The 24,663-nt window shown below is 37.7% G+C and overlaps 1 protein-coding gene across 2 annotated transcripts; it reads right to left on the bottom strand.

Moving 5' to 3' along the window:
- Positions 1-178: 178 nt before the first annotated feature.
- Positions 179-24,429, bottom strand: LOC116288514 (putative phospholipid-transporting ATPase IIA). Of its 2 annotated transcripts, XM_031695324.2 has the most exons (35): positions 24,210-24,429; positions 24,002-24,125; positions 23,215-23,290; positions 22,168-22,239; positions 21,323-21,436; positions 20,214-20,322; positions 19,746-19,804; positions 19,363-19,414; positions 19,071-19,165; positions 18,098-18,178; positions 17,497-17,569; positions 17,155-17,231; positions 16,625-16,714; positions 15,727-15,797; positions 14,922-15,087; positions 12,383-12,439; positions 11,437-11,505; positions 10,247-10,465; positions 9,849-10,010; positions 9,403-9,495; positions 8,774-8,857; positions 8,301-8,348; positions 7,414-7,488; positions 7,190-7,237; positions 6,580-6,678; positions 5,855-5,944; positions 5,514-5,658; positions 4,592-4,656; positions 4,436-4,524; positions 3,563-3,629; positions 3,391-3,455; positions 2,797-2,905; positions 2,551-2,608; positions 1,808-2,011; positions 179-1,153 (listed from the first exon to the last, which is right to left on the bottom strand). In XM_031695324.2, exons 1-35 carry the CDS (start codon positions 24,325-24,327, stop codon positions 1,020-1,022), a joined length of 3,357 nt encoding a protein of 1,118 aa, XP_031551184.2. In that variant the 5' UTR covers positions 24,328-24,429; the 3' UTR covers positions 179-1,019. The 2 variants fall into 2 exon arrangements, with proteins under 2 accessions (XP_031551184.2, XP_031551183.2); XM_031695323.2 differs by having other exon boundaries at positions 24,002-24,429.
- Positions 24,430-24,663: the final 234 nt, after the last annotated feature.

Genomic DNA, 24,663 nt, shown 5'->3' with positions numbered 1-24,663 from the left:
AGGAAATCGTTCCCGACAACGAATGAAATGTAAGGGAGCTCGTCACCTACATATCGATTGAATGTTTTCCGTTGTTGAATTTGATAATTGGGAAAGAAAATATATCACAACAGCCGGGCAAAGGTCAAAAGGTTTTAAAGCATATATGTAACTGGCAGTGGTTTGAGACGGACAAAAAAAATTTTCTAACTTTATTTTATTTACAAATAAACATTTTCTTCAAATGGGCAAAGGCTATTCAAAATAAATAGCAATTTATACATTTGATAATTAAGTACATCTCGGTCTTAATTTAATACTTTCATCTAGCTCATATTGTAAGAAATAACATGTAAGAACTGAACTCACTTTATTCTACAGTTCAGCATATGAAGAATAAAAGAGTCGAAGAAAAGGGTAAGGAGTTTATGATTTTAGTCCTACATAGAGTCATGCAAAAGAACCAGTCCTGTTCTTCTATTAAATCCTAAACACTGACTCCATAAACTAATTCTTCAGTTTTGTTATATAATACTGTCTGGTAGTAAAATTTAGGATTGATTTAAACTACATTTTACGATAGTTAACTGATACCTTATTGATACCTTGAAGACAATTTATTACAAAGCTAACGGTTATTTTTTAATTGTTATTTTGATCTGATTTTACTACTTCACTCAAATGATATCTAACTCTTATTCTGTAAAACTAAACAAAGCTTGTAGGTATAGAAAAAGTCAAGTCAAGCTGTTGTTCCTTTGTTTCATCTTTAGTCCAATTTTTGTTTAGACAGAGTCATGAGTTCCTGTGTTGACGTCACATCCCCTAATATGAAGCCCGTATTAGTCCAATGTCGTCTTACTGGATCTCAAAACTTCATATTATTTGAGTTTTGTCCAGTCCAAAGAACCATAGTCAACTATGAAAGAACAAACGATTCTTTTCCTAGCACTAATGACGTCATGAGAAAAGAGGTGTAATAATTAGCGGAAAAACACAGGAAGCCCAAAGAACCACGTCAAAGACGAGTAGAGGAGAATCTAGGTCAGTTTGGAGTAACTTGGAGGAGCATATTTTTTGCGCAAGAACTTGAGAATATAGAGCGGTAAACAGCTAACGAGGGTGATTACAACGACTTTCCATATAAAGTCCGTTGACTTTAAAAACGACGCATCTAGGAATAGAATTCATATTAACTTCGTTAGTTTTTAGTTGATTTTATATCATCTTTATTTGCTGAAGCTAAAATTCTCGATACGGTTAGCCACATAGAGAAAGGGAATTATCGAATAATGTTAGGACTGTTTAGGACTTGCTCAGTTTTTATAGAAGTGTTTAGTGTTAAGTGTATAGTGTTTAGTGCTTTGCCGCGTCATATTTGCTGATTATGAATCATTCTGGGTGTTTTAACTTCGTTTATTTCAGGATAAGGCAAAAACAAAATGTGCTGTGCTGATTCCAATCGAGTTAAGTTACTTGGTATTTCCCACCCACACTAGAGGGTCGTGAAGTGACATTCGCGGACACACAGTACCATTTAGTTGTCTTGTGTTGAATGCAACACATGCATTATGCACCCGCATAGAATTACGTGCGTTAGAAATACGTGCGTTTGAATTACGTGCGTCAACAAGAGCTGAAGAACCCTCCTGAGTAAAAGGGTGCGAGCATGACGGAAAAGAACGTGCTCACGTACTTAGTTGTCTTTTAACAACCACGCCATTCTTTGCTTTGCAATTAAAAATATTTGTGTATATACTGGCGGGCTGGATCCATCAAATAGCCAGATGGTTGATAATTACTGAGTACTAATAAAATCAATACTTACCAAAATAATTTCGAAGCAGAAATAGTGATGCGACGTAAATTCCTAAACTTAAGATTTCAGCGACGACCATTAACCAATGCCAAGTTCTAATAGTGAGAGCAACCATTAACAACTCTGTCAGGATCAGAGCAGTAAAAGTGATGGAAACAACATGGATGAACTCCTCGTCGAAGAGTAGAAGACCACCAAACATGATGATGGCACCTGAAGCACCATAACAAGCAGGAATTTAGAGGATAGTAATATAGGGAACATCCGGTTTGGCAGGGGTGGGGTAGGGAGTAAAGGAAAGGGGTGAAACATGATGATGGCACCTGAAGCACCATAACAAGCAAAGAATTTAGAGGACAGTAATATTGGGAACATTCAGGTTTCGCAGGGGTGGGGTAGGGTGTAAAGGAAAGGTGTATGGAACAAGGTACGGGAGGCAATAAGCAAGTTATAGTACAAAAACATTGACCTTTGCTTTCTCCGTTGAAACGTGAATCTTGATTTTAAGATGATATATAGACTAGAAAATCATCGTCGGGTTTAAAACATAGAACATAGAAGCTGAGGGCAATTGAGTGTGTCTCTAGAGATTTACTTGACTTTAAAGTAAAACGCAACACAAACATCTCAGCCGCAAAACACTACGAAGAGCTGCAGATGAGAACATGTTACTCGTACGACCCTGTTTCAAAGGACTATAAGAGGGGTGCCCGCTAATATAAATGTACAATTTGTTAGATTTCTTCACTCACCTTGGTATATTGATACTAGTACCCACACGAAGAAAGTTTTATACGACAATGAACGACCCTGGAGGAAAAAAAACATGAATCGTCAAGATCGTACAAACTGAATTAAATCGTCGCATCGCTCACAGAAATTGCTGCAGAATTCTCGAATTGCAAGGGACACTTTGCATGGGTACTGTAGACATTTCCCCCCAGCCATTGACAGACCTCTGTATTATGAAAAGTGGTATTCAATGTCATATGACTAACCTTGGTTAAGTCTTTGTAAAGTTCAGGATATAGTAAAGCCTTGTCAGCAGAGACATCGACGTCCAGGACCAGAGAGAAGACTGGAAACATTGTGTAGATCGTGGCATAGCTGAGAAACAATACATACCAACATATGATGTCAATATCATTATTAACATCATGATCATGATTAACACAACCATTATCATCATCGTCATCATTAATATTATCATGGTCACTACCACCACCAACATTATCATTACCATTATCAAAATCGCCATCTTCAACATCGTCAACATATCGTTTTTATCACCATCGCCATCATCATTATCACCATCATCATCATTATCACCATCACCAACACCATCATCATCATTATTACCATCACCATCATCATAATCATCACCACCAACACCAACGCCATCATCATCATTACCATCACAATCATCACCATCACCTAATCACCACCACCACAACCACCACCACCACCACCACCACCACCACACCATTATCATCATTATCACCCTCATCATCATTATCACCATCACCATCATCTTTATCACTATCACCGTCAGTAAGGTGAAAATAGATTTGTAACACGATAGTACTACTTACCCAACCATTAGAAAACCTTGATAAAGAGAAACTGATGAAAAATAGAACACACAAGAAAATACAGCCTACAGAGAGAAAAAATCATTCAAGTTAATGTACCAAACATGTGACAAGTACAAATCTGAGAAAAGCAGTGTGTAGACTTAAAGCAGCGTGAGTTCAAAATACATACCTGCATCACCGAGATGATTAATCCACGATGAATAACGAACTGGCTTAGAGATGCGGATCGCTTGTAGCTGTATTCAACAAACATAAATCGTGAATTTAAAGATTACACTAACGGTCGGTTTTCGTATGAGTCGTAAAAAATATATGGCAAATTTGAAGCCATACTTTAGTCGTACCGTACCGTATCTTGCCGTAGCCGTAACTACGCATTGTGATTGGATGAACTTTGCCAAAATGGCGACAGCAAATTCGAAATGAGTTAAAATTCGACTGAGTGAAAAACCAATACCAGCACTGGTAAGAGCACATTTTAACAACCCTACAAAGATTCATTATGTCAGGTGTTATATCGGCCGAGAAAACTCTAGTTGACAAATTTACAGACATTTATGTCTGGGGGTATAGTGTAAAATTTGTCAATTTTCAACTAAAGTTTTCTCGGCCGATATAACACCTGACATAAATCTTTACCGTGTCCATGGTGTAAGTCAGTACCGTACGTTTCCCATTCATACGATAACCATTCTTATGGGAAGCCAATTCAGTGTTGCGGCATGTCGTACCGTGTAAGTGCTGCAAGTCAGTACCGTATGTTTCCCACTCATACGATAACCATTCTTACCATTCTTGTGGGAAGCCATATCAGTGTTCCAGCATGCCGTACTGTGTACGTGTGTAAGTCAGTACGGTACGTTTCCCACTCATACTATAACCATATATTATGGGAACCTATTTCAATGTATGTTTCCCAGTAAAACTCTAGGAAACCATTCCAATGATACGGCATACCGTATGTTCCTCACTCATACGAAAACCACTCTAATGACCTTTGAACACGTCATGTATAAGAATCATGCATGGGTTAGTTACCAACCTGTTTCGTCCATGCCAGACCAACAACCTGCCGACATTCTTAAACTGTGTTATCGAGAAATCTGAAGCTAGCGATGCTTGTCGTCCTTCCTATAGGTAATCAAGAATATGGCATTACTTGATGACATATGCGTCATTGAACACATGACGTCATTACCTTGCCCTCGATTCCAATACCAGCATTTGCTGCTTGAATCATACTGACGTCATTTCCTCCGTCACCTGCAAAAGCGTCACGTGAGTAAATATGGATTCGAATTGTGCACAAGTATTAACAGTTTGTCCTGACGAATTTCTTGTTACTACACCGTCAAGGAACCGCAAGGACCTTTCCACTGTCCCATAACTAAACGTTGAACGCATGTAACAGTTTTTGCATGACTGTGAAAAGCTGGCGTCACGAAAACGGTCTTGACACGGCAAGGCATATGCCAGACCAATCACATACCGCGAGTATTTACTCTTTATCCAATCAAATGCCCAGAAAACGGCATAAAGACGGCGCGGACACGGTCACGTCACTGCCAGACAATTACAATGCGCGAGAAAAAAATCAGCCAATTAAAATTCTAGAAACCATCATAGTCACGGCACGGCACAGTTACGGCACTGTGCTTTTCATAGTCATGCGAAAACTGTTCTAGGCAAACGACTCAAGGTTACAGAGTATGGCATACTCTCCACATACTCTCATCTTTGCATCATAATTACCACGACCTAACATCTATTTCACCCCGGCCTGCTCTCAGTCTGACCTCTAGCTCAGCTGGTAGAGCATCGGTAGTACAATTCCGAAGGTCGTGGGTTCGAATCCCAGCGAGGTCGGAAATTAATTTTTCCGAATTTAATTCCAAGGGCTTTCGCCCGGAATTACCTCGTTCCCAAGCACTACAACTTACCTATATTATCTTCTACTATTTCATTAGTGCCACGCGGTCCACATACTCTCATCAGAGTATGGCATACTTATCTGGTCAGAACACTCAACCGCAGCAATATCATATTCAGCGCTCAACAAGCAAATGAATATTCATTATACGTTAGAAAATTAACCCATATACTAATACGCGCTGCCATACCTATTGCACAAGTCCTTTTTCCAGTGTGTTTTTTAACCAGTCGTACGATATCTGCTTTTTGTTGTGGAGAACAGCGACAACAGACGACTGCTGGACAATGACAAGCGAGTTCCATGAACTCTTGCTCATAATGCGTAAAACAAGCCTAAAAACGAAACGTATTATTCAACAGATTTATCTAATTCAGTTTGTGAGTTACTCATGCCCTGACTTAGATCAGCCCAATTGTTTTAGGGTTAGATTTGTGAGTTAGCCATGCGCCAACTTAAATTGATCAGCCCAGAGGTTGTTTCAGGCCTAGATTTAGTGAGTTTAGGAGTTTAAGGAGTTTAATTTTGTACCTCAACAGAATCTCCTTTAATGACCAAAGCGCAATCATTCTTACGTCGAAAGGAATTTAATTCTAAATGAACATCGCTACGAGAAGTAACCTGAAAGAAAACAAAATGATATACATAAATCAAAAGCAAGAAATTATAAGGTTTGGGAGGGTGGGGAAAAAAGGTGTGGCTGCGTTCTACAATGCAATGGCACCGTGTGTCAACCACCTCTACAAATGCTGGGCAGTGTGCTGTTGGCATCATTACTAAAGTAGAATCAAGTGTTGCGCACAATAAATTATATCGCGTGATAACGTTTGCAATGTTGCTGGAAATCGAGTTTTCCTTTCGGGGGAGGGGAGGGGAGGGGAAATGAGGTGCCTATATAGTATAAGATAATCTCTTATTTTAAGGCTTACAAAAACAAGAAAATTGCACCCTTTGTCTACCTCTCAGCAACTGTTGAGTGCAAATGCGTTGTAGAAGTAGAATAGAAGTGTACTTCGGTAAAGTTACTGGTGATGTTGTCATGTTGTTACCCAATGAAAAGTGGCTTTTACAGTACCACTAACCAGAATGGTGGTAGTATTCCTTTAATTCTTAGTTTCTTCGCAGGAAACTTTGCTGCATGCTACGACTCTCAAACACTCTGTCGCACGCAATATTGCGCACAATACAGGTGTAGCGTGTAAGCCTTAAAATAAGATATTTTGTCAAAAATCAGATCCCAAGCACTGGATACATACTTGCTTGAAAGTGTAGATACTTTGGTTGCGAGAGACGAGACGAGAGCCCTGGGCGATACACGTGGCTGTCTCTAACTTATCGCCTGTCAACATCCAAATCTAAAGAAATATCACCAAGAAACATATCAATTTTTTTGTGAATTCGCCAGAATTTTAGCGGGAAACAGACGCGTTTATTGACACCTGTTTTCATAATAAACCAAGAAAAGTGAGTGTTCGTATTTTTATTTATATTAAACAAAAATAATACAGACTCAAAGATTTAAAAATTAAATTCCAGAAACCAAAATTACGGATGTCTGGAATATCAGCTATTTATCCGGGTTACGTAAATATGAAAATAAATGTATAAAAAAATGCGCCTGTTGTCTCGGACGAAGATTAGTAAAGAAAAGGTTTACTGATATTTAAAAGTGACTCATCCTGATTCCTGCATTTATGCAAGGGTTAAAAATTAAATTCCAGAAGCCAAAATTACAGATGTCTGGAATATCAGCTATTTATCCGGGTTGCTTAAATATGAAAATAAATGTATGCGTAATGCGCTGTTGTCTCTGATAAAGATTATTAAAAGAAAAACAAGGTTTCCCGAGATGAAAAAGTAACTCACCCTGATTCCTGCATTTCGTAATAACTCTAAAGTTGGACGAACATCAGTCTGAAATAGATGAGAGAAGAAATGTCAGAAAGTCATTTCCGTCAATCAGCAGGCGATACAGGGCACCTCGTTATAATCAGAAGTTCATCTGGGCCTTGTGTTCTCTATTGCGCTCTTCTTTTACCCCGGTTATACGGGGTAGAGAGAAGCGCAAAGCCGGTCCACCAAAAACTCACCTGTAATTTGTCCTCGACGCCTGTGAGGCAAAGCAGTTCTAAGTCATGTTCAAGAGTCTCTTGTACTGCAGCAACCTGATGAGAAAAATCATGCGCAATGAATATTTTGGTCCAGGCTATAGAGAGCTTTTAAGTGTGACGTCACTCGTATGAAAAAATTACTTCCGGGTCTAAAACGAGAAAACACCTAGCACCTGTGGACTGATCAAAGGCAGGGCACTACTAACTTAAAGATCGAATTGGAATTTAAATGTTTAGGTTTCAGTCGCGGTTTGGGAATACCTGACCGCCTTGAGAACAACCCAAGGATCAAGGCAGAGGATAAACAAACTCTGCTATTATAGGATTCTAAGTCCAGAAATCGAACCCGAGACTCGAGACTCGAGACCCGAGACTCGAGACCCGAGACTCGAGACCCGAGACCCGAGACCCTAGAGGTTAGAGGCGGAGTGTACTTCCGCCACGCCACCCTTGATTCCCAAAAACACCAGACCAAATAGGCCCTCAGTAGTAAAGTGCTGATTAATTCACTGAGAGCAAACGAATGAACATCTTGATTCCCGTGGGTGAAATTTACTGGACTGCAAACAAAATTTCTACAACCTGTTTCGAGAGATCGTAATAAAAGTGCATTTCGTGACACACTGGTTACACATCATTTCATTCAGTTCTTTACAAGTAGCTAAAAAGAATCACAATTTAAATGAAAACAAAAATCTTGCAGTCCAGTACAGACTCTAAATCCTTAACTGAGGGTCAAAACAGTTGAAAATATTACCATCAGAAAAGATTTCAATCCTCAATTCTTTTGTTTGGACTTCCAGATTGGGAATAATTGACGTCACATGCAAGGGGTCAATAACATGAACACTTTTCACTATACTCACTTTGGCAGCCCTGTCAGCGATATTTAACTTGGCCTGAGAGTATCGATGCTGAAATAAAACGTATAAGAAATCAGTAAAAGTAACGATAAGACGACCACAAGTTTATAAAATAACTGTTATGAATCTCGCGTTCTGATTGCATGGGAGCGCCAACTTTATGAGGGCACACAGCACACAGCACACAGCACACAGCACGCACGCGCACTTTCTATTTTACCAATCGTATCCAAAATAGGAGTTACGGTTATAACGGTTATACAAAAAAACCTGAATCTTGCTCACTGTTCTTTGTGTAGTTATAAAGTACTTGGGGATAAGCAGAACACTCAGCAAGTGTTGAGAAGAATTCTGCTACGCGTCTTGTTTCTCTTAACACTTCTTTCGTGTTCTGCCATTCCTCGCGTGCTTCATAACTATACAAAGCACGCGCGCGCGTTTTCAGTTTTTTCAATATAGCACTGCTGTATAGTTACCTCAAAATCCTGGTACTGTTCTTCGGTTAATATTTTCTTGGCGACGACAAGAGTACGAAGACCTTCACGACCCATGTTACCACACTAAAAGTAACAGAATATTATGGAGAATAAACAAAACTGTAAACTAGAAAAGAATTCCGCGTACAACGAAATCCTAAAATTTATAAAATAGTCATATAAGGAGGGCGCGCCTTCAGATGTTCCAAGAATATCTACAAGTTTTCTTTCCTTCTCTCTATTGCGTATATTTTTCTTTTTAATTGGCTTATCTTTTATCAAGAACAATTTTAAGGAAAAAATGCAAGTTCAATTTCTTTCATTAAAAATATTCATTTTTAAATTTTTCTTCCCATTTTCCATCCGTTCGTTCGCAATTATACTCTTCAATTGTTTTTGGCATTGCCTGTCATTTATGCACTCTCTCTCTGTTTCCATATTTTACTATTCCTATACTTCATTCCTATTTATTCAGCTGTCATTTATGCACTCTCTCTCCCTTGTTCCCATATTTCATTATTCCTATACTTCATTCCTATTTATTCACCTGTCATTTATGCACTCTCTCTCTCTGTTCCCATATTTCACTATTCCTATACTTCATTCTTATATATTTATTTTTCCTTTACCTCTTCCTCCAGCCAGTCATTGTACTGCACAATGTTATTCATCACGACGTCTGCTCCCTTCATGTAGAAAGTTATTTCCCCAGTAGATTGTTCCTAAAGAAAGAATTATCTATCAGTTATCTATCAGATCTATTTCTAAATTCTTCAAGAGATATAAAAATACTCGTCAAAATACTGGAATACTTTCAGGTTCAGTACAGATTCTACAACTGACTATCTTTATTTGCCAAATTAGTCGAACATGTATTTATCAAATGCTAAAAAAATACCTTAGTATTAGTAATATTAGTGGTAGAAGTATTGTAACAAAAGGATTCACATAAACCGGTGAAAGCCAAAGAAAACAATAACAAGCGAGCAAGGGCACTTGGGATACTAGTAAATCCTCCTCTGGCTCTCGACTATGTAGATCTAGGTTTGCTTGACACATTCACAAATGACTTTACCTTGACTATAATCCCCATCCTCTTCGTTTCTGAAGTGAAAGGAAAGATTTGAAGAATGTTGTACACCAAAATCTCTCCCGTGGGGGTCCTGATGCGCATGGTAGATAGATCACGATGAACCAACGTTAGGCCAACCTCTTCTGACCATGTAACCAAGGCAACCTAAAAGATTAGTCTCATAAGTATTCTGATGTGCCATATCTCGGGCGCGATGTCATTAGTTCAATCATGCGGTTTTCGTATTAGTGAGAAACGTACTGCACGCCATGCCGAGCCGCGCTCCGAGGATTTATCAATATATATGAATATAACAAAATTGACACTGAGAAAGCTGGGAAACAATCGAGATGGGAGAAATGAAGGGAAATGAGATGGAAAAGAAATGTAATATTTCTAACCTCGTCAGGACTTGATGCCTGATATGTTATTTCGCTTTTTCTTCTCGGGATGCGTTCAGAATCTGGAGCACTAAAGATCTGTAATTCACTATCCTCACTTGCTGCCGAGTTTACTCGCGGTTTTTTGCGATCACCATTATCGGCGACTGGAGTAACATTATGGCATAACACAATCGCTTTTAATGCCTCTTGAACACGTGACACAATCGTGCGACGAACCTAAAAACAATGGGGAGAATTAGTGAGCTCCGAAAAATATATAGGCGTTCCAGTGTTACTCAAGTATTCGTGCTTGACTACTTCGTCGATAGGGCGGCCATCTTGCCAGGGGGCAAGACAAAACAAATATAACGGTAAATATATAGCGTTTCGAGTGTTTGTCTTTCTCTTATAAGTAAAAGTGATCGATGTGCCATTTAAATTCCACTTTTGTTATATGATCTTGTGGTGTACTGTAACAAAGCTTCATTTTCGCCCCCTGGAAGCCCAATAATGCCTTGTGATCCAAGATGACCACCGTATCGTCAAAGTAGTCCATTTAGGCCCCGCTAACGTCAAGGTAAAGCCCAAGTGCTAGTTTTGGAGCTCCTGGAATGTTACCCAAGGATCTATCTTTATATGAGTCATGGCAATCTTAGTGCTATGGTTAATACCTTTCTTTAGGTGTTTTATTGTCGTCATCGCATAATGACGTTTGCCCTAACAACATCACAATTGTCGGAGCATTAGACCACTTGGAAGCACGTCAGAATGCAGCTCATTTTGGAGGATATAACAATAACTTTCCAGTTCTCAAGAGATTGAAATTCTTTTGTTTTGTTCTCCAAATTGAGCTCCTTTGACGACACATGCAAGGGGTCTATTTGGAGGACAGCTTTCCAGTTCTCAAGAGATTGAAATTCTTTTGTTTTGTTCCCCAAATTGAGCTCCTTTGACGTCACATACAAAGGGTCTATTTGGAGGACATAACCATAGCTTTCCAGTTCTCAAGAGATTGAAATTCTTTTGTTTTGTTCCCCAAATTGAGCTCCTTTGACGGCACATGCAAGGGGTCTATTTGGAGGACATAACAATAGCTTTCCAGTTCGCAAGAGATTGAAATCCCTTTCTTTTGTCCTTCAAATTGAGCTCCATTGACGTCACATGCAAGGGATCTATACAATGTTTGTTTCTGAAAGTGGAACGGCTACCTTGGAGACACTAGCAGCTGCTTTTTTTGCTGCTCCTTGAGAGTAGGCGTTCTGTAAATGCACTTTGACCTGTTGAATAGATTGAATTTTAGACACTGATATGTTAGAAAATGTATCAATCATGCATGCTCGGAATTTCGATGGGGAATTTGGTAAACGGCCATCAAAATATTAAAGGTTAATTTTTAACACCGATTGTCAACACCGCACGCTACAAGCAAAAGTGTTAGCCTTCAGTATTTTTGGATTATGTAAGGACGGGACGTTGCTACAAATAGAAACGCACCATTGGATAGTTAAATCCCCGTCATATGCATCTTGTGGCTAAATGTAGTCTGCACTTCAACTCGTTCACCCTGGTTGCCATCGCTTCCTATGAACCACCATAACTCCCGTCAAGGGCGGATCCAGGAGGGGGGGGGGGGGGCAAAGGGTGGCTGAAGCCCCCCTTCAGCAGAAAAATAAAACGATGCTTTTTTATATTGTTTTCCGTTGTGTTGATGGAAGAAACTCAATTAGCCCCCCCTAAACTCAATTAGCCCCCCTACACTCAATTAGCTCCCCCTAAAATTTTGGCTGGATCCGCCCTTGCCCGTGAATAAAGAGAGCTAGGATTGAAAAGCAGATGCAAGAGACCCTTTGCAAGTGACGGGATGCAAATGTTGTTGCTAACGTTACGTTGTTGTTGCCGGATATTGTTGTTTAAGATAACGTAGTAGTTGTTGCACTTGTTTATTGCTGGTTTTCAATCATTCCCAAGAGAATGAAATAACAGAAGACACGGCGGCCATCTTGGATGATATAAAAGAGATTAAAGAAGAATCTTTTGCAAAATTCATTCAACATGGCGGCTGTGAAAACCATCAATTTGTTGTTGTTGTCGTTGTCATTATTGACGATGATGCTATCGTTGATTTTTGCTGTTGCTGTTGCTGTTGCTACATACCTCATCCATGGAGTCTTCTCCGAAAGATACTGTTCCAAGATGGAGTCGCTTAAAAACCTATGGAAACGAAAATCAGATTAAAATTTAAAGATAAAAGAGGGAAAAGTGGTCTTATTACAACCTATGCGCAACATGTTTTCTTTGATATAAAAATCTCTTCTTTACAGCAAAGGAAAAAACAAATGTACGCAGATGCTAATACATGCAACAATCGCCGAATACTCCTATGCTGTGACGTATTTCCGGGTCCGAATGCTTATAAATATATGCTGTTCCATCGCTTAACCTTTAAGTCCTAAAAGCAGAAAATCAGTTACGAACTTATAATGAAGAAATTTGCAAGAGATTCATTCTTGGTTCTGGACCGGGAAGTCTTCATTTCTCTCACAAATCGGTTCAAAACTCAAGTAGTATGAATAAATTATCTCTGTGAGTGACGTTGAAGCTCCTAAAATGTTGCAAAGCTCAGTTCAGATAAATAATTTTTTTTGCCATTGAAATTCGGTGTTTTGTATCAAAATTCGTTAAGCAACAGCTTTCTAACACATTAAACTAATTTTCTGAGGTATTTTACTAATGTTTTGGTCAAAATTGGACCGGTATTCACTTTTTTTCGTTTCCAGCTCAAAGTTGGTTCAAAACTCAAGTGGGATGAATAAATTATCTCTGTGAGTGACGTTGAAGCCCCTAAAATGCTGCAAAGCTCAGTTCAGATAAATATATTCAATTTTTACCATTGAAATTCGGTGTTTTGTATCAAAATTCGTTAACCAACAGCTTTCTAAAGCATTAGGGTAATTTTCTGATGTATTTTGCAAATGTTTTGGTCAAAATTGGACCGGTATTCACTTTTTTTCGTTTCCAGCTCAAAGTTGGTTCAAAACTCAAGTAGTATGAATAAATTATCGCTGTGAGTGACGTTGAAGCCCCTAAAATGTTGCAAAGCTCAGTTCAGATAAATATATTTTTTTACCACTGACATTCGGTGTTTTGCATCAAAATTCGTTAGGCAACAGCTTTCTAACACATTAAACTAATTTTCTGAGGTATTTTGCAAATGTTTTGGTCAAAATTGGACCGGTTTTCGTTTTTTCCCGTTTCCAGCCCAAAGTTGGTTCAAAACTCAAGTGGGATGAATAAATTATCTCTGTGAGTGACGTTGAAGCTCCTAAAATGTTGCAAAGCTCAGCTCAGATAAATATATTTTTTTACCATTGGAATTCGACGTGAGACATAAAAATTCGTTAAGCAACAGCTTCCTAACACATTTAAGCTAATTTTCTGAGGTATTTTGCTAATGTTTTGGTCAAAACTGGACCTGTTTTCGGTTTCTTTCGTTTCCAGCTCAAAGTTGGTTCAAAACTCAAGTGGGATGAATACATTATCTCTGTGAGTGACGTTGAAGCCCCTAAAATGCTGCAAAGCTCAGTTCAGATAAATATATTCAATTTTTACCATTGAAATTCGGTGTTTTGTATCAAAATTCGTTAATCAACAGCTTTCTAAAGCATTAGGGTAATTTTCTGATGTATTTTGCAAATGTTTTGGTCAAAATTGGACCGGTATTCACTTTTTTTCGTTTCCAGCTCAAAGTTGGTTCAAAACTCAAGTGGGATGAAGAAATTATCTCTGTGAGTGACGTTGAAGCCCCTAAAATGTTGCAAAGCTCAGTTCAGATAAATATATTTTTTTACCACTGACATTCGGTGTTTTGCATCAAAATTCGTTAGGCAACAGCTTTCTAACACATTAAACTAATTTTCTGAGGTATTTTACAAATGTTTTGGTCAAAATTGGACCGGTTTTCGTTTTTTCCCGTTTCCAGCCCAAAGTTGGTTCAAAACTCAAGTGGGATGAATAAATTATCTCTGTGAGTGACGTTGAAGTTCCTAAAATGTTGCAAAGCTCAGCTCAGATAAATATATATTTTTTACCATTGGAATTCGACGTGAGACATAAAAATTCGTTAAGCAACAGCTTCCTAACACATTTAAGCTAATTTTCTGAGGTATTTTGCTAATGTTTTGATCAAAATTGGACCTGTTTTCGGTTTCTTTCGTTTCCAGCTCAAAGTTGGTTCAAAACTCTAGTGGCATGAATAAATTATCTTTGTGAGTGACGTTGAAGCCCCTAAAATGTTGCAAAGCTCAGTTCAGATAAATATATTTTTTTACCACTGAAATTCGACGTGAGACATAAAAATTCGTTAAGCAACAGCTTCCTAACGCATTACACTAATTTTCTGAAGTATTTTGCTAATGTTTTTGTCAAAATTGGACTTGTTTTCGGGTTTTTTCGTTTCTAGCTCAAAGTTGGTTCAAAAACTCAAGTGGGATGAATAAATTATTTCTGTGAGTGACTTTAAAGCCACTACAATGTTAAAAAGCTCAATTCAAAAACAAACAAAAACCAAACGAATAAAATATTTTATCTCGGTTGTAACATTAAGAACAATTTCGTTAAAATTTGGATCAATTTGTTGCCAGGAATTATAACGGTATAAAAGTTTAGAATTTCCCAAAGAAAGCTGATATTTTACCATTTCATTCTGTGTTAATGTTCCTGTCTTGTCGGTTAATAGATAACCAATTCTTCCCAGTTCTTCTGGTATTGTGCTACTTCTCACCACGGTACCTGCTATCTCTTTATCATGTGCTATCATCCAGGAATACACTACTTTACCCATATCCAGACTGACCCTTAAGCTGAAAGATTCGAAAAATAAAAATTTTATTTTTCAATGTTCATGTGACGTCAAAGTTGTCATGTTGGTTGACTTGTTCTGGGTTTTTTCCTTTTGTTATATAAACATGGCGGCCATGGCCTTTGTCGTTTCATTCTCATGGAAAGGGATACAAGCCAACATCAGTGGCAATGATGTTATTGATGACGATCAGTGAGAATGACAATGATAGTGGTAGTGACGATTATGATTGGAGCAGTTTTCGTATGTCTGTGAAAAGCTCACGACACGAACACGGGAGGGATACGCCAGACCAATCACATTGTTCGAGTTTTTACTCCCCGCATCCAATCAAATACCCGGAACACGGCACTGTCAAGCCAATCACATTGCGCGAGAAAAAAATCAGCCAATTAAAATGCTAGAAAGCATCAGGGCCACGGCACCGGCACACTTATGGCACTTAGCTTTTCACAGCCATGCGTAAACTGCTCTCTGATGATGATGATGATGATGATGATGATGATGATGATGATGATGATGATGATGATGATGAAGATGATGATGATGATGATGATGATGGTGGTGGTGGTGGTGGTGGTGATGATGATGATGATGATGATGCTGTAGGATGAAGTTGATAGTGAAGTAGTTTCCTTACCTTAGAGGAATGATGTAAGAGAAAAGGAGAATGAAGCGGAAAAAGTAACGATACCAAGGTCCATTGAAACCCTACAAAATAAAGAGAAATACATATAATAACCATCCATGCATCAAAAACAGTAAAAAAGAATAAAAGCACTGACTATCGAGTCCCAGTTACTCCGCGGCTGATGCGAAGTCAGGGCGCACCCGATAAAAACCTCCACGACGTTCCATGCAGTAACTCATTAAACTTTAGATCCGACGACGAGTACGAAAACAAGTACGAATTTAAAAATTTTTAAGATTGACACTATCATTTCGTAGTCGCGTACGTAGATTGAAACTTTACATTGTAAAAAAAATCGGAAATCGACTACGACTGATTCAGTGTTAAATTCAGCGTCGACGGATTTTAAGGCCTAATATAAATAAGTAGACTGAGAAGACGCAATCATGATAACTTATTATTGTGAACGATAAGTATGCAAAGTGACATCGCCAAAACAAACACACGCCACAACTCCCCCTTTTTTTTTTTTTGTACTTGACTCAGTATTGCCGGTGATTATACACCTATTTCAGAAATCGTTGTCGCACCAAAAGCCTCAAGCAACAAGCCAAGACCGCAGAGAACGCCGGTACATTTAGCTGTAATTAGTTTATTTATGGTGCATTTTCATTTATTGACTTCAAAAATTGCTCCAAGCAAGGCTGCTTGAGATGATAATTACGTAGTGGAGAGCTATAGCCACTTGTATGAACCATGAATAAATCAATAGTATAATTAAAAGTACCGACGTTCTATGGAGCCTTGGCTTGTTACTTGAGGCTCTTGGTGCGATAACGATCTTCGAAATAGGTGTATATGCGCAACCTCGATATGTAGGAGCGAGAAATAGAAAGTAGTGAAATACCTTAAGGGCGATCATGACGAGAGATAATAAAATGGTTGCCATAAATAGTACTTTAGTGAGATTGTTCAGCTCCATGTCAATCAGACCAATCTAGAAATCAATGGCAAAACACTTTAATACGCTATTATACAGCGAACAAGGGGCAATAAATGGTTCTCTTGCTGGTGAATAATTTGTTAAACAAACATAGGGAAAAGGTAAAAAGAACACTGAGAATTGGGTATGACATCGTTTCCGTCATTACGCATCATTATAGTTTTCGTTGAAAAACCCTTTTCAGTTACGTCACCTATTAGTATGATTTTAGGCTTGAATATAGTTTTCGCGCGCTGTGATTGATCGATTATGAGACGATATTCACCTTGCCTTCATGCTATTTTAGAATCTGTTCGCGGCGCTATTTTGTGGACATTTATAGAGATATTCACATCCAAAGGTAAAGGAAACAAGACAATGGTTTTGCGCGAAAAAATTGTGAAATTCTCTTTGCCTTGGTCCCTAATGGAGGAAGGGGGGGTTGAAAAGGGTACCTTTGATTGTGGATTAGATGTGTTCATGACGCTTCTTGTTTCTACTCCAGTGTACACCACTACACCAAGAGCTGTACCTGTAGAGATGTTAAAACACCTTGAATCAATTAAAAACTAAAAGAGGGGGAGAGGTGAGAATATATATGAAAGAACTGAAGAAACACTGGGATAGCATTAACGCACAAAAATGGAACAAATAAACATTTTCAAGACTTTAATGCGCCACGGAACTCAATCTACTTGTGTTCACAAGGACTATCAAATTTAGATAAAATGAAAAGAATGGTAGCATAATTCCAGAAACGGTTGATGAAGACAAAATTATTTTAAAGAATAACTTACCAGAAGCTACCACTGTATTGGACCATAATGTATTTTCAATACTTAATGGAATCTCTGCCCGCTCTCCATCGTACTAAACGTCAAAACAGAAATAAAGTTATCGATTTATCCAGGTGATTTCTTCCAGGATTAGCAATGCTTTGGAATTCTGATTTGATATGTGGAAATATTGTCATTGGTTTAAAAAATGCCATAATTGAATTGAACTGAAGATCCTCCATGCAGCAATTTGTAAAGTCTGTTAAAGGAAGCATTCACAGCACACCCAAAGGTATAAGATTATTACAGATAGGCTAGCTCCTAAGTGGGTTGGGCACCGGTCTGTTGTGTAGGAAGTAATGCATTCAAGCTTCCGCGGCCGGACTCACAATCAGAATCTTGAAATATTTGAGCACAAGATGGTGCCTTTGCTCTAATAATATCTGCAAATCGTCAGACCTTCGCTGTGGCTCGGATGACCACGTAAAATGGCCGTCCTATCTCACTTAGAGACGTTAAACATAGAGGGCCACAAGTTTATCAGTGCTAAGTTGGCTATTGTCACATGCCACCCTGTCTAAATAAACACGATTATTGTTATCATTAGAATACATACACATACCCTAGTAAATGTACCAATAAAGTTATGAATATCCTTCTGTGGCTTCTCAGCATAAACAGAGGCACTTATGTTTAGCAGGTCCTGGGGAAACATAAATTATGCTGATCAAACGTATGAAGAATCTAGGGCAACATTCAAATACTTTACTACAATAGGATACAAAGAAAGAAACACTTGCACAACAAGCAATGCATGCTGCAGCAGAGCACAACCAACATCATCAACATTGAATAATATCAACATTATCAACAACATCATCATCCTCATCATCAGCATCCCTATTATCATCACCAACATCACCACCATCACCGTCTCCACCACTACGACTGCCACCATCACCATCACCAACACCAACGCCATTACCAACATCATCACCATCAACCACCATCACCACCACCTCCACCATCAGCTTCACCATTACCATTATCATCACCATCATCTTCATCACCATCACCATCATCATCTTCATTACCATCATCATCATCATCACCACCACCACCTCCACCATCAGCTTCACCATTACCATCATCATCACCATCATCTTCATCACCATCACCATCACCATCTTCATTACCATCATCATCATCAACACTGAACAATATCAAAATTATGATCACCATCAGCTTCACCATTACCATCACCATCATCAACACTGAACAATATCAAAATTATGATCACCATCATTTTCATCATCAACAGAGCATCGTCATCATCAACACCAACAGCATCACCATTAACCATCATCAACATCAATATCCACAAGATCATTCATTGTCGACATCTTTGCCATGAATTCATCATTATCACATTTGAACTGGAAACTGAACCTGCCAAAAGCCGATCTGAGAAAAAGTGTTAGCCAACCAGAATCGAGAACAATTGCAAACCTGAGCTGTCACTTATTCTCTTTTAATCATTTACTATAAAAACTGTAACAAATTCTTTGACATTTTCCCTTTCTAACATTGCTTACCTGATCAGTAGGTAGTCTTTGGCAGGCAGACACTGTCAATCTAAGCTTCCAATCAGTTTCTCCATCAAGTTGATCAGTTCTTAGAAAACAAGAACCTAGAGAGAATAAACAGCAATGTCAGACATCTCCACATGCATAAGGTAAGATGATGGGATACTGAGTAATCGTATCCCTTTTTTTCCTCATTTTCTCCTTTCCTCCCAACCCCCCTCCCCATCTGTTTTTTTTTTTTTTTTTGCTCTTCCTTCCTATTTTCCTTTTCTCCCATTCTACATAACTGAAACTAACTTACCCGTTTTCTCTGAAGTTCTTAGAAAGATCATGTCAGCTGGAACACGCTGGTCCTGAAAACATTGGTGAATCATTAAAAAAAACAACTTAAAATTCATGTTAAACCAAGAATCATTTTATTCTTAAAGCCAAAAGTTTGTAATGTCCTGCCTTCTATAAATATTTTCAGGCTTGAAACAAGCTTGGCAACATGCATCCTTATTTTGAACCCCTTTGACTAGATGTTGGTCAATAAGGAGCAATAATATGGACACCCCTGTTCAACATATCAAATGGAGTGAGGATGTTTGCAAAATGAACATTACAAATATAAAACTGAAAAAAAGTTCTAATTTTTCAGCAATGAGGAGATGAGTATGAACCATAAATGCCAAAAGTAATTACCTTTTCTACAATGATAAGATCTGATACTTTAATAGCAGAACTAGGAACTCTTGTTACTCCTATTAAAAATATTAATGAATACATAAGAAGGAATAAATAAAAAATAAAAAAATAAATGAATCACTTTATTTAAGTGTCTAGTTGTTCTAGCACTTTTGCACTAATATGGGACACTTTTCGCTCAAACGCACTACCACTACATTCAATATTCTATGCACACAATGCTCAACTCACAAGTTGCTTTTCATGGAAGGAGGAAACCGGAGAACCTTGTAGCATAGGAGAGAACAACACATCAAACAAACTCAAATTCACATGTGGCTACCGCAGGGCTCAAACCAGCAACCCGACCCGTTGGACTCACAGTGGTGAAAGACGACGCATTAGCCGCAAAGGCCACCCATGCTACCAATAAATGGGTACAATAAAACAGAACATCAAGTCAAATTATAAGTGTCACACTCTCACCTCTTTTAGTTAGTTTACTGTACATAGTAGAGTTGAGCTCTTTGTCCCTTCTGTATCTGAGAAAGTCATCATATCCCTCACGACACATGGTAACAGCTAAAACAAATCCCTAAATATAAAAAAAGGGAAGTCAAAATATTGAACTCCTTTTTCCTTTTCTATTTACTCATTATCATCATAATAATTATTAGTTTTATTAATATAATGCTAAATGAGGTAAACACAATTTAATATGTAAAAACTAAGTAATTGTTTTCATGATTTTTGACAAAAAACCATCAACCACAACTACTCATTGGCTTTTTTCTATCATTAATGAAAGACCTATTTTTATTGGTTATGTATGACACCTATTTCAAAAAAGGTTGTCGAAGCCATAGGAAATGAAATAGGCAAGAAAAAGCGAACTACTGTATGAGAAGGAATTCCCACGCCCCATTATTTAATGCTATTTTTAGAACCACTGATGCTATTTTTAGAATCATTTGATTGTTCGTTTTTTTTCTACAGTGCATACTGTGTGCACTCTATACACTCTAACTTCTGTGTTCATGACAAAAGTAATAATAAGAAACACAGGTCATTCAGGTTATTTCTGGATATTGGAACGACCTATCTCCTATGACTTATCGCCTATTGTCTATCTCCTTAGGCTCTGACAATCTTTTTAAAAATAGTTGCAAATCATACTCATCATAGTCATCATTATTCTTTAGAGTTATTCTTAGAAACAGACCCAGTAATTAATGTAACCTATATAATATATATTCGTCATCAAAACTTCTAATCATCTTCTCCATCATCATCATCATTATCATTATCACTGGTCATAATCATAATCATGTCCATCCTCACCAGCATCATCATCATCATCATCATCATAATCATTATCATCACTATCATCATCATTATAATCATCATCACCACCATTCTCACCAGCAACATTACCCTCCTCCTCCTCCCCCTCAACATCATCATCACTGGTCATCATCACCAGCATCATTTATCATCATTATCACTACCATTGATCATCACCATCAACATTAACCTCACCACCATCATTTATCATCACCATCATACGTCTTTATGAACATCCTGTTGCCACTTACAAGAGGTCCCCAGTAGGTATACAAGTATCCTATCTTCATTTCAGGAACAAATTGTGACAAGGCTACCACCAAGAAGTAAAGATTAAGAAAAAACTTGAACTGATTGAAAAGAACCTGGAATAGAAAGATCAAGGAAACCTGATAAATATTCTGGGTTTGATCTCAATTCTGCATTGTAAATAATAATATTCAAGATATTGTCAAAGGTTTTTTGGATAGTTATAACTTTATTTATTTTTATTTGAGATTTTACCTACCGACCAGTTTGGCATAATGGGACACAGGGTCGGGTCCCCTTAAAGGTACCCTAAAAATCCCCATACCAATTCTTTCCTCTGATGCAGAGTGAAGTGGAGAGACAGCCCTGTCATTTTACTTGGTCATGACCGAGATACACAAAGGTCTGACCATTTGCAGATGTCATTACATAGGCAGCAACTGGTCTGGCCAGGACTCTAACCACAAATTCCCACATGAAATTAAGTCTGATGCTCAACCAACTGAGCCAACTGAGTAGTTATTTGCAGTATTGCATTTCGTAATATGTTATTATATACTTATATTTTTCAATATTGCAGGGAATGGGTACATAGTCTCCTAAAAGAGACAGCATTCAGTGGCACATCAAATTGGAATTTTTAAATTATTGATTTTTTCAAAGAGATGAAAACTGGAAATCCTGGACAAAAACCTTCGAAACATCTGAGAGAACCAACATGCAACTCTACACGGCACATATCAGTGGATTTGACCCATAATCAGGGGCAGTACATAATTTAGCAGCACATGCAATTCCTACAAATTAGCTTTAAAATTTTGGTATTAATACAAAGTTCAGTACTTACCAAAGGAATGAATGTGATGATGTTATACTTTTGATTTCTGATGACATTTGCAGGAAATTTTTGGGTGGCAGACTTAAAGAAAAAATTTAAGTAACATTAGTATTTATGTATAAAACGCTATAATCCTAAGTTGCTTGCCTCAAATCTTGTGAAAGAACTAAAGATTTAGCAGTGGTTCTTCATTTCCTGAATTCATATTTATGCCAATAATGTTAATGTCAGGAAAGGACAATATATTTATTAAGGTGTCATTCGACTGTTATACACCACTCATCATCACAAGTAAAACTTGGTTTTAAAGTAGAACCCAAATTCCATTGCCCCCTTTAAAAAAACTCTGGGCTGATCAGAATCAAGGCATGGCTGACTCACAGGTCAAATTAGAATTTAGCATGTTAGGTTTTGTGGAGAGTGCAGAGAAAGAGTCACCTTACACCTGGTAGGCTGTTTTTGGGAGACATACTCCTACTGCGTTTGTACAAACAGTTTAATATGTTCTTTACTGTCTTCCCCTGTACAAAGGTCAGGGACAGATAATCCCCAATATATGGTCATAGTATATCGTGATCTGAGAAAACGTGAAAGAACAATAAAAAGCCGTCTGTGATTTTTGATTGGGAAATATGAAGGAAGGATGGAAAATGGAAGATAGGAATGATATATGCTAAATGTATCTGCTCAAGATAAATGAAGAATAATAGGAATTAGTGTTATATATTTGGGAATTAAGTAAGTTTAGATGGCTTGGTAGATGGTTATCAGTTAATTCAATGAAAACATAGATTCCATACAAATATGTATGTAGTTTAATGCTCAAAAATAAGTTTAGGAGTAATTTCTATATATCAATAATTATTAGTTAGTACCTGCATGGTTATTTATAGTTCTATACCTGTAACTAAACAGACTACCGATGTGTTCAAAAATATGTACTGACCCTCTTCCAACATTTATGATTTAAGAAAATTATATGTAATGTAATAACTGCATTTTGAAAATCTCTAGAAAATGAGGAAAATGGTTAGAGAATTAAGTTTATGAACCTACCTCTTTTCCAAGAACAACCGTTCTTGCTTTCATTTCAATTCTACCCATGATTTTATTTCCAATACTTTCCAAACAACTAGAATAAGAACATATCATTCAAGTCAAAAAAATTCCACGTCATAAGCACAGATCATAAGTATAGGTCTGGGATGTACAGATTGATTCATTCTGGCCATATAAAGCTTACATGAAAGTACCTAACTAAAACCAAGTCATATAATTTGCATAAAGCTACAGATAAATTCAAAGCATTTTCTTCAGATAAGATTGTAACCCTGGTGATCCAGTAATGTAAATACAATTCCAATCTTTTCCCAATTAAAGCAGTCAGCACCTAAAAACACAGGGACCCCAAGACCCTAATAATAAATGTTAAGTAAAACCTCAAACAGCTGTTCATTGAAATAACAAAAAAAATCAAAAAGAATTTGTCAGAAAACTGTACATATTTAAGCTTATACATGAAGTTAGGAGTTTTATTCAATTTTCTATAAATTTCCTATATCTGTGGCGTCAGTTGACTATTGTTGACCCCCTTTTGTATTAAAAGCTTGAATCTTACGCGGGAGAAAGATAGTTATTGTTCATATATCGTATATTTATCCATAGTAAATGTACAGCACAATTAATTGGTGTTAATCCTACACATAAAAAATAATATTAAAAATATAAGCTATAGCGGAATTTTATTGTGTTGGGGTTAAATATTTTATGTTTCGTAAATACAGTGTCTTTCTACGCGTCAAAAAATCTACTTTCGGTTTTGAAGGTTACAATTCAAATTTACCTTCCACAGCAAGTCTTCCATCCGCCACAACAGAACCACCAGCATTTCGAGCCAAGACTCTTTTTTCCTTTCCGTTTCCTTCGATTCCTTGGCGTCCCCGAATCCTCAGCTGTAGACCCGTATCCTTCGGAAAGATAATCGTCATCATCATAATCGAAATCCTCTTCAATCATTAATGGAACTTCGTCCATGTTTGAACTTCCTTCACCTGAATTGGCGTTTGTTCTTGAACGAGTTTTGTTTTCACCGCTCCTTCGATCTTTTCCCACTGCTCCCAGGGTGATTTCTTCGTACGGCATTTGGACGTAAAGCTTGTTTGAATGCATAAATATGTGTTTAGGGTGTAGCTGGTGTAGCTAGCTGGCTTCGCTGCTCGATCAACTGGAGAAAAATTTGATTAAAGTTCTACTTCACTGGCAGCCGCCATGTTTATGAGCTCAGGAAGACCGCTGTACTTAGGACACAGGAAGCCCAGCATTGCTCACTTGGAATCATCATCAGTTCGTATTATCATTTTTTTCTGTTTTCCTTTCTTTTCTTTCTTTCTTTTCGTTTCTCTTCGTCATTTCTAAAAGTAAAAAGACATTTTAAAGTTTAAGTTACTCAAATAACGCAGTGTAAAACGTAGAAAAGTCATCATAGTTCACTTCATTTTTACTTGA

This window comes from Actinia tenebrosa, unplaced genomic scaffold, assembly GCF_029948245.1.
Source record: "Actinia tenebrosa isolate PJP-AT-01 unplaced genomic scaffold, QUT_ActTen_1.0 PGA_scaffold2__45_contigs__length_23673736, whole genome shotgun sequence".
NCBI classification, from domain to species: Eukaryota; Metazoa; Cnidaria; class Anthozoa; order Actiniaria; family Actiniidae; genus Actinia; species Actinia tenebrosa.
Note: the sequence above shows the minus strand (reverse complement) of the source record. Positions and strands in the feature narration are given on the sequence as shown.

Coding starts and splice junctions, on each gene's coding strand:
- LOC116288514 (XM_031695323.2), bottom strand. CDS start 24,327: ATGCATTCAAACAAGCTTTACGTCCAAATGCCGTACGAAGAAATCACC. Junction 19,805..20,213: donor CAGTAAACTAACTAAAAGAG/GTGAGAGTGTGA, acceptor TATTTTTAATAG/GAGTAACAAGAGTTCCTAGT. Junction 7,238..7,413: donor GCGTCGAGGACAAATTACAG/GTGAGTTTTTGG, acceptor CATCTATTTCAG/ACTGATGTTCGTCCAACTTT.